Below are 14,807 nucleotides of genomic sequence, written 5' to 3'. Positions count from 1 at the left end.
AGTGGTGGTAGGGGGCTCTACTCATAGTGGTGGTAGGGGGCGCTCTACTCATAGTGGTGGTAGGGGGCGCTCTACTCTACTCATAGTGGTGGTAGGGGGCGCTCTACTCATAGTGGTGGTAGGGGGCGCTCTACTCATAGTCTACTCTACTCATAGTGGTGGTAGGGGGCGCTCTACTCTACTCATAGTGGTGGTAGGGGGCGCTCTACTCATAGTGGTGGTAGGGGGCGCTCTACTCTACTCATAGTGGTGGTAGGCTGCGCTCTACTCATAGTGGAGGTAGGGGGCGCTCTACTCATAGTGGTGGTAGGGGGCGCTCTACTCTACTCATAGTGGTGGTAGGCTGCGCTCTACTCATAGTGGTGGTAGGGGGCGCTCTACTCATAGTGGTGGTAGGGGGCGCTCTACTCATAGTGGTGGTAGGGGGCGCTCTACTCATAGTGGTGGTAGGGGGCGCTCTACTTTACTCATAGTGGTGGTAGGGGGCGCTCTACTCTACTCATAGTGGTAGTAGGGGGTCGCTCTACTCATAGTGGTGGTAGGGGGCGCTCTACTCATAGTGGTGGTAGGGGGCGCTCTACTCATAGTGGTGGTAGGGGGCGCTCTACTCTACTCATAGTGGTGGTAGGGGGCGCTCTACTCATAGTGGTGGTAGGGGGCGCTCTACTCTACTCATAGTGGTGGTAGGGGGCGCTCTACTCTACTCATAGTGGTGGTAGGTACTCATAGTGGTGGTAGGGGGCGCTCTACTCTACTCATAGTGGTGGTAGGGGGCGCTCTACTCTACTCATAGTGGTGGTAGGGGGCCCTCTACTCATAGTGGTGGTAGGGGGCGCTCTACTCTACTCATAGTGGTGGTAGGGGGCGCTCTGCTCTACTCATAGTGGTGGTAGGGGGCGCTCTACTCATAGTGGTGGTAGGGGGCGCTCTGCTCTACTCATAGTGGTGGTAGGGGGCGCTCTACTCATAGTGGTGGTAGGGGGCGCTCTACTCATAGTGGTGGTAGGGGGCGCTCTACTCATAGTGGTGGTAGGGGGCGCTCTACTCTACTCATAGTGGTGGTAGGGGGCGCTCTACTCATAGTGGTGGTAGGCATACACGCATCAGACAACAGCTGTGATTGGTTCAGGTGGATCAGCTGAGTATCAACTGATGTGCTAGGCAGTGTGTAGACTGCTGTGGACTGACTGAACACTATTTAAATGTTTATTTAAAGGTTTTATAGATGACTTAACACTATTTAAACGTTTATTTAAAGGTTATGTAGATGTTGTCCATAAGTGCAGTTGTAACTAACTGGCATTGTCACAAATGACCAAATACATGTGAGTGTTATTAAACAACTTAATAGTCAATAACACTAAATGTTGCTTAGTTACTGCTATACTGTTCCAGAGTGTCTGTTCCAGTGTTGCTTAGCTACTGTTGGCCTGTTCCAGAGTATCTGTTCCAGTGTTGCTTAGTTACTGCTATACTGTTCCAGAGTTTCTGTTCCAGTGTTGCTTAGTTACTGCTATACTGTTCCAGACTGTCTGCTGCAGTGTTGCTTAGTAATTGATACCCAGAGACCAAGTGCTTGTGTTTGTTGCCCCCCCCCCCCAAAGTCCTGGGGCACCTGGTGAAGACGTACGTGGAGACCATGTCCAGCGGGGGAGTGCCCTGCTTAGAGAACACAGTGGTTGCCATGGCGCAGATTGAGAATGAGGCTGCTGTGAAGGAGGGTCTGGAGGTTTACGAGAGCGGCATGGCACAGCTGACCGTCTACTTCCCCGTGGACCTGCGTGACATCACCGCCGAACACCAGCGCCTCAACAGCCTGGCAACGGAGGTCTTCATCAAGCGCTCCTTCAAGGATGACGACGGGAAGCACATTAAGTCTCTGGAGGTAAACTAGACCTGGAAAACTAATAATCAATCATTCTGGAGGTAAACTAGACCTGGAAAACTAATAATCAATCGTTCTGGAGGTAAACTAGACCTGGAAAACGAATAATCCATCATTCAAATGGCAACATGCTGGTACGACTACTGACAGAAGATCAGTAGAAGAAGATCATGTCTTTGATGTAGAGTTACCATCCGCTTTATTAGTGTTGAGTTATTGAAGAATCATCCGCTTCAGTAGTGAGTCATCCGCTTCATTAGTCTGGAATTATTGAAGAATCATCCGCTTCATTAGTGTGGAGTTATTGAAGAATCATCGCTTCATTAGTGTGGAGTTATTGAAGAATCATCCGCTTCATTAGTGTGGAGTTATTGAAGAATCATCCGGTTCAGTAGTGTGGAGTTATTGAAGAATCATCTGACAGTCTCATGTGAAGTTTGCTGAAGAGTAAGATGTTTTTCTGTGTCATTTCAGGAGGCTGTCAACAAGCTGTTCAGTAGATTCTGTGTTTCTGTGTCATTTCAGGAGGCTGTTAACAAGCTGTTCAGTGGATTCCTGCAGCAGAATGAGGAGGCCTCGGCTCTGATTAGCCGGGAGGTCCTCACAGGTCTTTCTGCTCCACTGAGGGAAAGACTCCAGCAGGGATTCTACACGGCAGCCGGAGGATACCAGCTCTACTGCCAGGACATGGAGGACATCGTGGTGAAATACAAAAGCCAGACCCACCTTGGAGTCAAGGTTAGACTCGCATACAAACACTCCCCAACTGAACAAATCAGACTGAACAACTCCACATTTACAAACATCCTTCAACCAATCAGACTGAACAACTCCACATACAAACACCCTTCAACCAATCAGACTGAACAACATAGTCAAGTCAATTCAAATCAAGTCAAATTTATTTATATAGCGCATTTCATACACAGAGGTCATTCAATGTGCTTTACATAAACAAAAGCAAACAGTAATAACAAATAAAAGCATAGAAGGGCAATATAGTCAAAGAATAGTTTAAAAGGTAAAGCTCATAATAAACAAGGAAACATAAAACGCACAAGGTAAAATCATTTAAAATAAAGAATAATTAAAAAGACAAAATAAAAGACACAAGGTAGGATCATTTTCAGTGCAGATTCAGAATTTTTACCTCAGTGCAGTTAGCAGAAAGCATCTGAGAACAATTTGGTCTTAAGTCTAGATGTAATACTTTAATGCAGCGAAAAGCTGCTGCACCATGTTTAGTTCTAACAGCAGGTTTTTCTCCTGAGACCTGAGAGGACGAGAAGGTGTGTACTGCTGAAGCATGTCTGAGAGGTATTTAGGTCCTGCTCCATTTACTGATTTATAAACAAGCAGTAGTGCTTTAAAGTCAATTCTGTGACTTACTGGAAGCCAGTGCAGGGACTTAAGAATTGAAGTAATGTGGTCAGTTTTTTTTAGTTTTTTTGAGAACCCTAGCTGCTGCATTTTGAATCACCTGAAGCTGTTTGATGGTCTTCTTAGGAAGGCCTGTGGAAAGTCACACTGTAGTAATCAACCCTGCTGGAGATAAATGCATGAATGAGTTTTTTCTAAATCATGTTTTGACATCAGCCCTCTCAGGTTGGCAATATTTTTGAGGTGGTAGAAAGCTGATTTAGTTATCGCTTTTTATGCGACTGTTAAAATGTAGATCCCCACAGGTCAAGGAGTACAGTTGCAGATGGCAACAAAGAAGCTCCTTTCTTGTAGATAAGATTTGAGCCAGTTGATAACTGTGCCTGTAAATCCAACCCAGTGTTCTAGTCTGTGTAGTAAAATATTGTGATCAACAGTGTGATCAACATATACAAATACTCCTCAACCAATCAGACTGAACAACTCCACATATGCAAACAACCAATCAGACTCAACAACTCCACATATACAAACACTCATTAACCAATCAGACCGAACAACTGAACTTAACGTCTGCTGTTTTTTCTTGTTAGTCATAAAAGTACTGAATTTTAACTCATTGTTTAGCTTTCCCTGTATTTCAAAATAAGAATTATTATTTTGTCTTGGGTGAAGTTTTGTCCCTAGGTCTGCGAGGATCAGGCATGGTCAGGCCTGAAACACATTACAACAACATAGGTTACAGTTACTCTTGAGTTAGGCTACTGCTAAAACTAGCCGAATTCATGTACTTAACACTTTTGGACGAAATTAGTCTGCAAACAGCCATACATAAACAATGTGACAAATTGCCAGACTGATAGTCTTAGAGAAGTGATCTAACACCAGACCTAATCAGAGATCTGTCCTTTCGACGATATGAAAGACCTAATCAGAGTTCTGTCCTTTCCACGATATGAAAGGCCTAATCAGAGTTCTGTCCTTTCAACGATATGAAAGGCCTAATCAGAGATCTGTCCTTTCAACGATATGAAAGGCTCCATGCCTGCTGATGGAGCTGTGGAAATGCACACTCAATGACTTGGCAAGTAGGATCATTTGACAAAGCTGTGTTTTTGCACCTGGATTAACCTGGATTACCCTGGATTAACCGGGATTAACCTGGATTAACCTGGATAAATCGGGATTAACCTGGATTACAGAACAATGGTCCAGAATTCCAGTTTTAAACCTGGTCCACTAAACTGACTCAGCAGCCTTACAGATCTAGAACCAGGCAGACACTAACAATCTAGAACTAGGCAGACACTAACAATCTAGAACCAAGCAGACAAGAACGCTCTAAAACCAGACGACAAACACTCTAAAACCAGAGCGACACAAAGCACTAGAAGTCTGTTTCTTTTTGGATTTATCAATGATCAGGATTAACCTGGATTACAGTCCAAAAGTCCAAGTTTTAAACCTGACTCAGCAGCCTTACAGAGAAACTGTTGAAGTGGAATCATGATCAGTGTTCCAACACTGAAGGGTACATCAGTCTTCACTCAACTGCTAATGCCCATCATCATCATCATCACCTTCATCGTATGTGTAGATCCCACTGATTATTGGATTGGACAGATAACTTAATTTACGTTTGTGTGTGTGTGTATGTGTGAGGGGTGTGTGTCTGGTGTGTGTGTGTGTGTGTGTGTATGTGTCTCAGGCTGAATATGTGTTGGAGGAGTTTCTGAAGCAGAGGAAGGAGGAGTCCTCAGCCATCCTGCATGCTGACCAGAGTCTCAGCGACATGGAAAGACAGATCTGCGGTGAGTGTGTTTGTAAGTGAGTGTGTGGGGGGTGGGGGGGGGGTGGGTTAATGTGTACGTGTGTGTGTGTGTGTGTGTGTGTGTGTGTGTGTGTGTGTACGTGTGTGTGTGTGTGTGTGTGTACGTGTGTGTGTGTGTGTGTGTGTGTACGTTTGTGTGTGTGTGTGTGTGTGTGTGTGTGTGTACGTGTGTGTGTGTGTGTGTGTGTGTACGTGTGTGTGTGTGTGTGTGTGTAAGTTTTGTTTGTGTGTGTGTGTGTGTGTGTGTGTAAGTTTTGTTTGTGTGTGTGTGTGTGTGTGTAAGTTTTGTTTGTGTGTGTGTAGAATGTGTGTATACCCAGCAAACAAAATAAAGTCCCGGCGACGTCCCCGCCGAACGTCCCCTCCTCGACATTGTGTCGTCCCATGAAGTTTATATTTCGGCGATGGTAAAAAAACAAAAAAAAAACATGAAACGTGACCACCCGTTACTACATCCTGAAGGCTTCATGAATGCTCGGAGAGAGATTGTCGTAACATGAGATCGCATTTATGATTTGCCCGACAATTACACAATCAGTTACACTTACCGTTTGACTCATGTTCTCGCTTCGACCAGTCATGCATGATATCACGTCCTCCTTAAAGGAACACGCCACCCAATGTCAGTAGTAATATATGTTCTTACCTTAACTTTCACGAGTTGAGTCATACCTCTCCCGTGTCCGTACCTGCACTCAAACGCTCTGGTGCGCGGCTGGACTGTGTTAGCATGTTGCTATGCTAGCGGGCTTTGACGGCAACTAAGCGTAGAAGTAATCAAAAACATCCACGTTTTACCGACTTAAATACAGTTGCACGAGTAGTTGATAGAAATGCTACGGCCACGCAACATGAAACGTGGCGATTTTCCAAGCGAATAAACCGGAGAACTACAATGTGTGGTGCAATAGCACTTGGGAGTACTTCGACCTAGCGTAGTAGTATTGTTAACACCTAATTGTAGATCCTATCCACCACAGAGTTTAGAATCCATGCTGGATCGACCCTCAGCCTCTCCCTCCCCTCTGAGCGAGAGAGAGGCACACACACTAGAGATGCGCTGATGGGCTATTATTTCAACCATAACTGCATAGCAAAACTTATCATTACATTACATTACATTACATTACATTTGGCTGACGCATTTTTAGCCAAAGCGACTAACAACATGGTAAACAGTTTAAGTTTTAGAGCAATTCTCAACAATATTAGGACAATTTAAAAAACATTAGAGTACAGTAAGAATAAGTGCATCAGTGAGTGCTGTTTTTAACAGTTACGTGTCAGTTCAAGACGGCTGGTGAGTGCTAGGATCAGCAAGACTTGTTGTAAGTGTTGCTATGAGAGGAGATGTTCTCTAAAGAGCTGGGTCTTCAGGAGTTTTTTGAAAATGGAGAGGGATGTCCCTGCCCTTGTAGGAACTGGCAGTGTGTTCCACCAGCGAGGAACAACAGATGAGAAAAGTTTGGATTGGCCTGAGCGTACCGGAGGTAGAGCTAGACGTCGTTCGTCTGAGGAGCGCAGCGGTCTGGAGGTAGCGTATATCTGTATGAAGGCATTCAAGTAGGTGGGAGCAGAACCGGAGACTACTTTGTAGGCAAGCGTTAGAGCCTTGAATTTGATGCGGGCCGCCATAGGTAGCCAATGTAGCTGGATGAGTAGCGGGGTAACATGTGCCCTCTTGGGTTGGTTGTAGACCAGGCGCGCCGCCGCGTTCTGGATCATCTGAAGTGGTTTCACTGCGCAGGCTGGGAGACCTGTCAGGAGGGCGTTGCAGTAGTCGAGTCGTGAGATAACTATTGCCTGAACCAGAAGTTGGGTGGCATCTTGATTTAAGTAAGTCCTGATTTTCCGTATATTGTAGAGTGCGAAACGGCATGACCGGGCGACTGAGGCAACATGATCTGAGAAGTTTAGTTGGTTGTCGAGAACAACTCCTAGATTTCTTGCAGTCCTGGTAGGTGAAACAGACAGAGAGTCAAATTTGATGTTGATGTCGTGGTGTATGGTAGGTTTAGCTGGGAGGACCAGCAGTTCAGTCTTTGAGAGGTTCAGCTGGAGGTGGTGTGCCTTCATCCATGTAGCTATGTCTGAGAGGCAATCCGAGATCCGTGCTGAAACCAAGGGGTCATCAGGTGGAAAGGACAGATAGAGCTGTGTGTCGTCTGCATAGCAGTGGTATGAGAAGCCATGCGAACGGATAATCTGTCCCAAGGAGGTGGTGTAGATAGCAAAGAGAAGGGGGCCCAGTACTGAGCCCTGGGGGACCCCTGTGGTGAGATGGTGAGGTGCAGATAGCTCACCAAGCCATGATACGTTAAACGAGCGTCCTGTGAGGTAGGATTCAAACCAGGAGAGAGCAGAACCGGAGATTCCCATGTTAGCGAGTATAGAGAGAAGGATGCGGTGATTAACCGTGTCAAAGGCAGCCGATAAGTCAAGCAGAATGAGTACTGATGACCGAGCGGTCGCCCTGGCTTCTTTTAAGGCTTCTGTTACAGACAGCAGAGCCGTTTATCATCCATCAGCCATCCATCAACACCAAAGTTTTTTGACCAATCTTCGAAACGGCACCCGCCCACCATCCGCTGGTTGTTTTAATGTAGGGGGTGATGCAGCGCTGCTGACGTGAGGCTAGAAAGCCCTTGCCTGTTCTAGGAAGACTGATCCAATGCAGCAAATATATTAAAAGGCTAAAGTCGTACATTGGCTATGTTGTAGCCTATCCCCAGAATATCAGCAGCAAACTCAGTCTCTGTCTCGCAAAACAGTCTCCAAATAAAACGCACATCGGCCTGTTGCCTATACTGCCAGCTTGTGACAATATATCGTCCAAAATGCTTGATTGCATTGCATTCTCCACATTTTCAGCTACATTTTCATGTACCACATCAGCATTTTTGTTCAGTGAATCTTTTGTAAATTGCTTTAAAATGAATTGCGCTGTCTGTCTGAAAAAGACGCGCTCGTGCAGTCAAAATGAATGGGAGTCTTCAGAACAGGCTTTCAGTCACCCTGACATAACAGTGTGTAAAGTAGCCTATAATGTGAATGACTTGTTATTTTATCAAGGATTTCTTTCTTTTTGCAAAAAATAAAGTACAATAGGCATTAATTAGTAGGCCAGGAGCATGTTGAAATTATGTGGCAAATTGCGTTTTTTATTACAATGATAAAATTGTAAAAGGACGTGACCGAAGCTGAGGCAAGCCAGGCAATAGGCCTATAGGCCCGACGGTAATTGTAAAGCAATTTACAAAAGATTCACTGAACAAAAATGCTGATGTGGTACATGAAAATGTAGCTAAAAATGTGGAGAATGCAATGCAATCAAGCATTTTGGACGATATATTGTCACAAGCTGGCAGTATAGGCAACAGGCCGATGTGCGTTTTATTTGGAGACTGTTTTGCGAGACAGAGACTGAGTTTGCTGCTGATATTCTGGGGATAGGCTACAACATAGCCAATGTACGACTTTAGCCTTTTAATATATTTGCTGCATTGGATCAGTCTTCCTAGAACAGGCAAGGGCTTTCTAGCCTCACGTCAGCAGCGCTGCATCACCCCCTACATTAAAACAACCAGCGGATGGTGGGCGGGTGCCGTTTCGAAGATTGGTCAAAAAACTTTGGTGTTGATGGATGGCTGATGGATGATAAGTTTTGCTATGCAGTTATGGTTGAAATAATAGCCCATCAGCGCATCTCTAGTGTGTGTGCCTCTCTCTCGCTCAGAGGGGAGGGAGAGGCTGAGGGTCGATCCAGCATGGATTCTAAACTCTGTGGTGGATAGGATCTACAATTAGGTGTTAACAATACTACTACGCTAGGTCGAAGTACTCCCAAGTGCTATTGCACCACACATTGTAGTTCTCCGGTTTATTCGCTTGGAAAATCGCCACGTTTCATGTTGCGTGGCCGTAGCATTTCTATCAACTACTCGTGCAACTGTATTTAAGTCGGTAAAACGTGGATGTTTTTGATTACTTCTACGCTTAGTTGCCGTCAAAGCCCGCTAGCATAGCAACATGCTAACACAGTCCAGCCGCGCACCAGAGCGTTTGAGTGCACGTACGGACACGGGAGAGGTATGACTCAACTCGTGAAAGTTAAGGTAAGAACATATATTACTACTGACATTGGGTGGCGTGTTTCTTTAAGCAATATAGGGTTATTAAGTTATACCGGGCTAGATATGATACTTTCAAATCTACGGTGTCTTTTTCATAATAAACTAGTGCTGTCAAACGATTACAATTTTTAATCACGATTAATCGCTGAATTCCTATTAGTGGGGGTGTACGAATTGTCATGAAATAATGGTCCCGTAGGATTTTTTTGCTAAAATTGATTTTTTTGTTTTATCTGCTTTATTTGGGGTTCTACTGTTGAAAAATGATGGGGTGCAAATTTTCTGACCCCGTTTTGCCCCTCCTCTGGGGGGCGCTTTCTCACCTTGGCCAGGATAATGACTGCACACATATATCTACTAATAATGATCACATTTTCACAATCTTGGTGTCAATTTAGGGGTTATTGAGGGTGCTGAGTCCATTTATGACAGTTTCATTGTGATCAGAAATTGTTATGTCTCATTTTTTGGTAGTGGTCTAGGCTTTTCTAGGGTATTTTATCATATTTTTTGGTCAAATTGATTATATACACTCTAAGTTATGTGCACTCAAGAAGTTAATACACAGTATAAACTTGAAGAGTAATTTAGATAATAATAATAATAATAATAATAATAACTTTGTTAGATATAGCGCCTTTAGAAAGAGTTAAAGACTAAAGGCCTCAGTGAGCAGATATGTGTTTAGATCCTTTTTTGTGTGTGTGTGTGTGTTTTTAACAATCTGGTGAACAATCAGATATTTTCCTTTACAATAGCTAATAAAGCAATCAATCATTTAACATCTTTGAAATAAAACTAATACAAAATGTACTGTAGCTCTACTGCAATGGCAGTGTACATTAACTAAGTACTGAACTAATTGATGAACTAATTGATAAATTAACTAATTATTAATGTAAAGTTGCATAAACATGAACAGGAAATAAAACAATTTAGAAATAACACTTCCACATAAATCGATCATTCATCAGCATCATCCTCATTTGTAGTATGCTTGGTCGCATTTTCATAGTCACCAGCAAAGCATTTGCAAAGAGGAGTACAGGGAATTCCATGTCTGTCTGGTCAGTTTGAAATGTAGGATTTATCACGCATGGCAATGTAATTGGCACAAAGGATATGAGGCAACAAGGCAGCTCGTGTCGGAGGTAACATTTCTCCCTCCAAGTTCCTGGTCCGAAATAGCTCCCACCTCAGTTTTGGTAGTTGTGTGACCAGTTGACCTATAGACACTGCAGACAAACTGCTCTAGACCTCTGACTTGTTGGGGAAGTTGACCATTGATTAGATTAGATGGCAATGGACCTTCACCAAGCTTCTTAAAGCAACTGATGACAGGATCATCATCATCAAGTTTCATGTAGGCATCAACCCAGGTCTTTTTGCTGACGCCCACAAAACATTTCTGGGGTATTTATGTGTCATACTGCTTGTCACACTGAAGTTGTTTACAAAAAAAGATCATATTTTCTTCATCCGATATTGATTTTCATCGATTTTTATATACCGATTTTTAGCTGGCATCCATTACAAATGGCATCATTTGATAAATTTGTCTTCTTGTATCTTCTGTCTGTATCTTAGCAATGTGATTCTCAGCTTTGTGTAATTAGACAGAATTAAAACACATATATCTTGTGTTGAAATAGTTATCTTTGACAAAAATTGGCAAGCAGCAATGAGGGGGCCAAATAAAGTTGTGACTGTTGATGATTTAGTTTCTCTTTAAGGAAAATCCAAAATGGCCAATTGTTTATAATGAGTGGGGAAAATTTTCAATGATCCTTAATATGAGTATGAAGACTATGACTAGCCATTGGATTTTTTTTGCTAACCCTACGTCATCATGATATACTGTAACCCCTAAACGCAGGTTCGCTAATTATAGTGCCCCCAGTGGCCGAATTACACCAAATTTGTTGTGTACCCTTGGGAGGGGGTCAGTTGTCATGTGACCCAGTTTCGTTAACATACATCAAAGTGTTCCCAAGATATGAGCTCACTTACTGTTTGGCGACTTTGCCCCATTGGATTTGCCTTTATTACTGCAAAAAAAGAGTCATAACAACTTCTGATCACAATAAAACTGTCATAAATGGACTCAGCATCCTCAATAACCCCTAAATTGACACCAAGATTGTGAAAATGTGATCATTATTAGTAGATGTCGTGTGTGGTCAGTATCCTGGCCAAGGTGAGAAAGCGCCCCCCAGAGGGGGGGCAAAACGGGGTCAGAAAATTTGCACCCCGTCATTTTTCAACAGTAGGACCCCAAATAAAGCGAATAAAACAAAAAAAATCAATTTTAGCAAAAAAATCCTACGGAAATACAATTCGTACCCCACTATATAGTTAATCACGATTAATCACATATTTTATCATATGATTAAAATTCTATTATTTATTATTCTATTATAACTAGAATGCATTGAATATCCACTCTAAGGCATTTTCTTGAACCTGTCAAACAGGGACAGCCTAAAAATAGCCTATGTAAGCCTATCTTCCTGGAACATTTCAGATATGAATGCTCTTTGTATCTAACGTTAAGCTGAAAGAAATAAATTCCAGATGTTTCTATTCCATATAATTTTTTATTCATAAACAGTAAGCTTCTGCTCCTCGTCAGAAATCTCATCGGATATTTGCACTCTTCTTTGCTGTTTTAGTACGGTGTCTTGTGTAATTCCGCTGGATTTTCTTGTAAAAATTGTTTTTTTTGCATATTTTGCTAGTATAGAGTCTAAGGAACAAGATTTTTTTTGTCTTCAAATTTTCACGATCCATTTTCACACTTAGATGACATCATCATTTATATAATGCATAATTAAGACTGGGACTACTATCACTTGTCAAATGTGAGAAAACACTGGTAAAGAGGGTATTCTGCCTAATTTTTGGGTGCTGATTCTGAATATCATATTTACTTAGCTGATTTTTTAGTTTTAAACCTGCTAATTAGCATTTGCGGCCTAAAACTGGCCTCCATAGGCAACATAGAACGGGTGAATAGGGTAAAAAATTTAACTCCTTGATATTCTTATGAAACTTTACTAGTTGATTAGTTATGTAGAGACAATATTTTTTTGCATTACAAGTTTTCTGAAAATATATGTTTAAGCATGTAATTTAACAATATCTCATTAATTATGCACTAATTTGCATACATTTCAATTACAGACATCTGAATATTGGATAGTTAACATTGAATGTATACGTTCAGGTTTGCCTTCAGAACTTTTTCTGGATTCAGAGCCTTAAAAGAATGGCTTGTTCAAGCACCAGTCCTAGGTTATGCCGATTTCAGTCGTCCCTTTATCTTAGAGACGGATGCATGCCATGCAGGATTGGGGGCAGTTTTGTCACAGGAGAAGGATGGGTTACAGCGACCAATAGCCTTTGCTAGCCGGGACTTGCGGCCAAGTGAGAGGAACATGTCAAATTATAGTGCCATGAAACTCAAACTCCTTGCAGTCAAGTGGGCAATCACAGAAAAAAATGTCAAGTATCTCCTGGGCAACACGTTCACCGTGTACACTGACAACAATCCCCTCCCATACTTGCAGTCAGCGAAACTGGGCGCTCTGGAACATTGCTGGGTTTCTCAGCTTGCCCTCTTTATTACAACATCAAATATTGTCCTGGGCCAGCTAATTGCAATGCCGATACCCTTTCTAGGCTTCCCACAAGCCCCACTAACACTTTGCGATTTGTGTCACACGGCCTGGACGTCCCCCTGCCGCTTGCCATAGCCAACATGCAAGCCTCAAGTGCACCTATCCAAGACTCTTGGATGACAGAATCTTGTATGGTGGACACCATCCCTGGTCGAACCAAAAGAGACCGGAAAGTCCTGCAAGGGACTGATCCCTGTATTTCCAGATACCTGTGGTTTTGGTGACAGGGACGACCACATACCCGTATTTCCAGATACCTGTGGTTTTGGTGACAGGGACGACCACATACCCGTTAAGACAAGTGGAGTGAACCAAGGGAAGTCCGCAATTGATAAAGCAGTGGTCCCAGATACAGGAAGTGGATGGGACCTTGTACCGAGCGATCCAGTCTCCTCCTTCCAGGGATCCAGTGCTGCAGCTTTTACTGCCAAAGGTGTTGCGAGTCAAAGTGCTCACTAGTCTACACAACAACCACGGCCATCTGGGGGTGGACAGGACCACAGATCTGATATGACAGAGGTGCTACTGGCCCCAGATGTGGCATGAGGTGCAAAAGTGGTGTTCTGAGTGTGAGCACTGTGCTTGCTAAAGCAAGACAACCCAAGCCAGAACCTTCTTGGGAAATATGCTAGCCCCTAAGCCTTTGTAGATAATCTCCATTGACTTTACTCTCTTGGATTGGGCTAGCACAGGACAAGAGAATGTTCTGGTAGTCACAAATGTTTTCTCAAAGTTTACCCAGGCCTTTCCCACCCCTGATCAGAGAGCTTCCACCGTAGCTAAGATTCTAACTGAGAGATGGTTTTATGTGTATGGCGTGCAAAGGAGAATCCACTCTGATCAGGGGAGCAGCTTTGAGGAGGAGCTGTTGAAACACCTGTGTGACACCTATAACAAAGACTAGAACCACCACTTATCATCCAGAGGGGAATGGTCAATGTGAACGTTTCAACAGGACACTTCATGACTTGCTCAGGACCTTACCCCCTGAAAAGAAGCGTAAATGGCCCCAGTTGCTCCCTCAGCTCCTGTTCGCCTATAATACCACCGTGTACCAGTCCACACAGCACTCCCCATACGAGCTGATGTTCGGTCAGAAGCCACAGTTACCAGTCGACCACCTACTTGGATATACTGGAGGTGACCACAGGGTCAGTCCACCGACTGATTGGGTGGTGCAACATCAAGAGTACCTAACTTCTGTCTATGCTAGTGCTAGGAGACACTTAGAAGAGGCTGCGGCATATCGTAGGCATGGTGGTCCTAACACTGTAGTCCTCTTCAAAGTGGTTGTATGCACATCCCACCTCACTGAGGCCAGGTGCAGGACAAAAAAGCTTATCAAGGAAAGAAGAGTAGTTGTCCACACACTGCCATCATAACACATAACGCAACGTTTCGACCCACCAGGGTCATCATGAAGACCCTGGTGGGTCGAAACGTTGCGTTATGTTTTTAACTCAATAAATGTAGTTCTTCTGGGAGATTGCAGTGTGCGGTCCTGACACTGACTGTACCCATATTACCACCTGGCACTCTAGTCTTTTTCTAGTGGGCAGTGGTAGTGTAGTGGTTAAGGAGCTGGGCTAGCGTGCAGTAGCCTGAAAGTTGTCGGTCGGTTCAATTCCCGGCTTTCACTGTTATGCCCTTGAGCAAGGCACTTAACCCCAAGTTGCTCCGGGGACAATGTGATCTCTTGTAATATAGCTGACATACAGTATGTAAGTGACTTTGGTGTCTGCTAAATATATGTAAACTCTTTTGCAAGAACCATTTTCATGGTCGCCACAAAATCCAGGATACATGGGTGTCTACCAAGTATGAAATTGTGGAGTGTCTTGATGGAATTGGCACACACTATAAGATCAGGCTGTATGGGGAAAAGGGCCCCCTTAAGA

The 14,807-nt window shown here is 43.6% G+C and overlaps 1 protein-coding gene across 6 annotated transcripts in view; it reads left to right on the top strand.

Annotated features, from left to right (window-relative positions):
* The window catches only part of LOC143099994 (guanylate-binding protein 4-like), a 45,761-nt gene that overhangs the window by 21,641 nt on the left and 9,313 nt on the right, over nt 1-14,807 (top strand). For all 6 annotated transcript variants that reach the window (XM_076262902.1, XM_076262900.1, XM_076262899.1 and 3 more), the window contains 3 exons: nt 1,605-1,885; nt 2,411-2,623; nt 4,974-5,076. In XM_076262902.1, coding sequence (XP_076119017.1) covers nt 1,605-1,885; nt 2,411-2,623; nt 4,974-5,076 — 597 coding nt within the window. The remainder of the gene's footprint in view (nt 1-1,604; nt 1,886-2,410; nt 2,624-4,973; nt 5,077-14,807) is intronic.

The sequence above is a fragment of the Alosa pseudoharengus genome, unplaced genomic scaffold (genome assembly GCF_046254945.1).
Source record: "Alosa pseudoharengus isolate Yale_2024_CS ecotype anadromous, Long Island Sound unplaced genomic scaffold, YU_APseudo_1.1 YU_APseudo_1.1_scf_3, whole genome shotgun sequence".
NCBI lineage: Eukaryota > Metazoa > Chordata > Actinopteri > Clupeiformes > Clupeidae > Alosa > Alosa pseudoharengus.
This window is presented reverse-complemented; position numbering and strand designations above follow the sequence as displayed.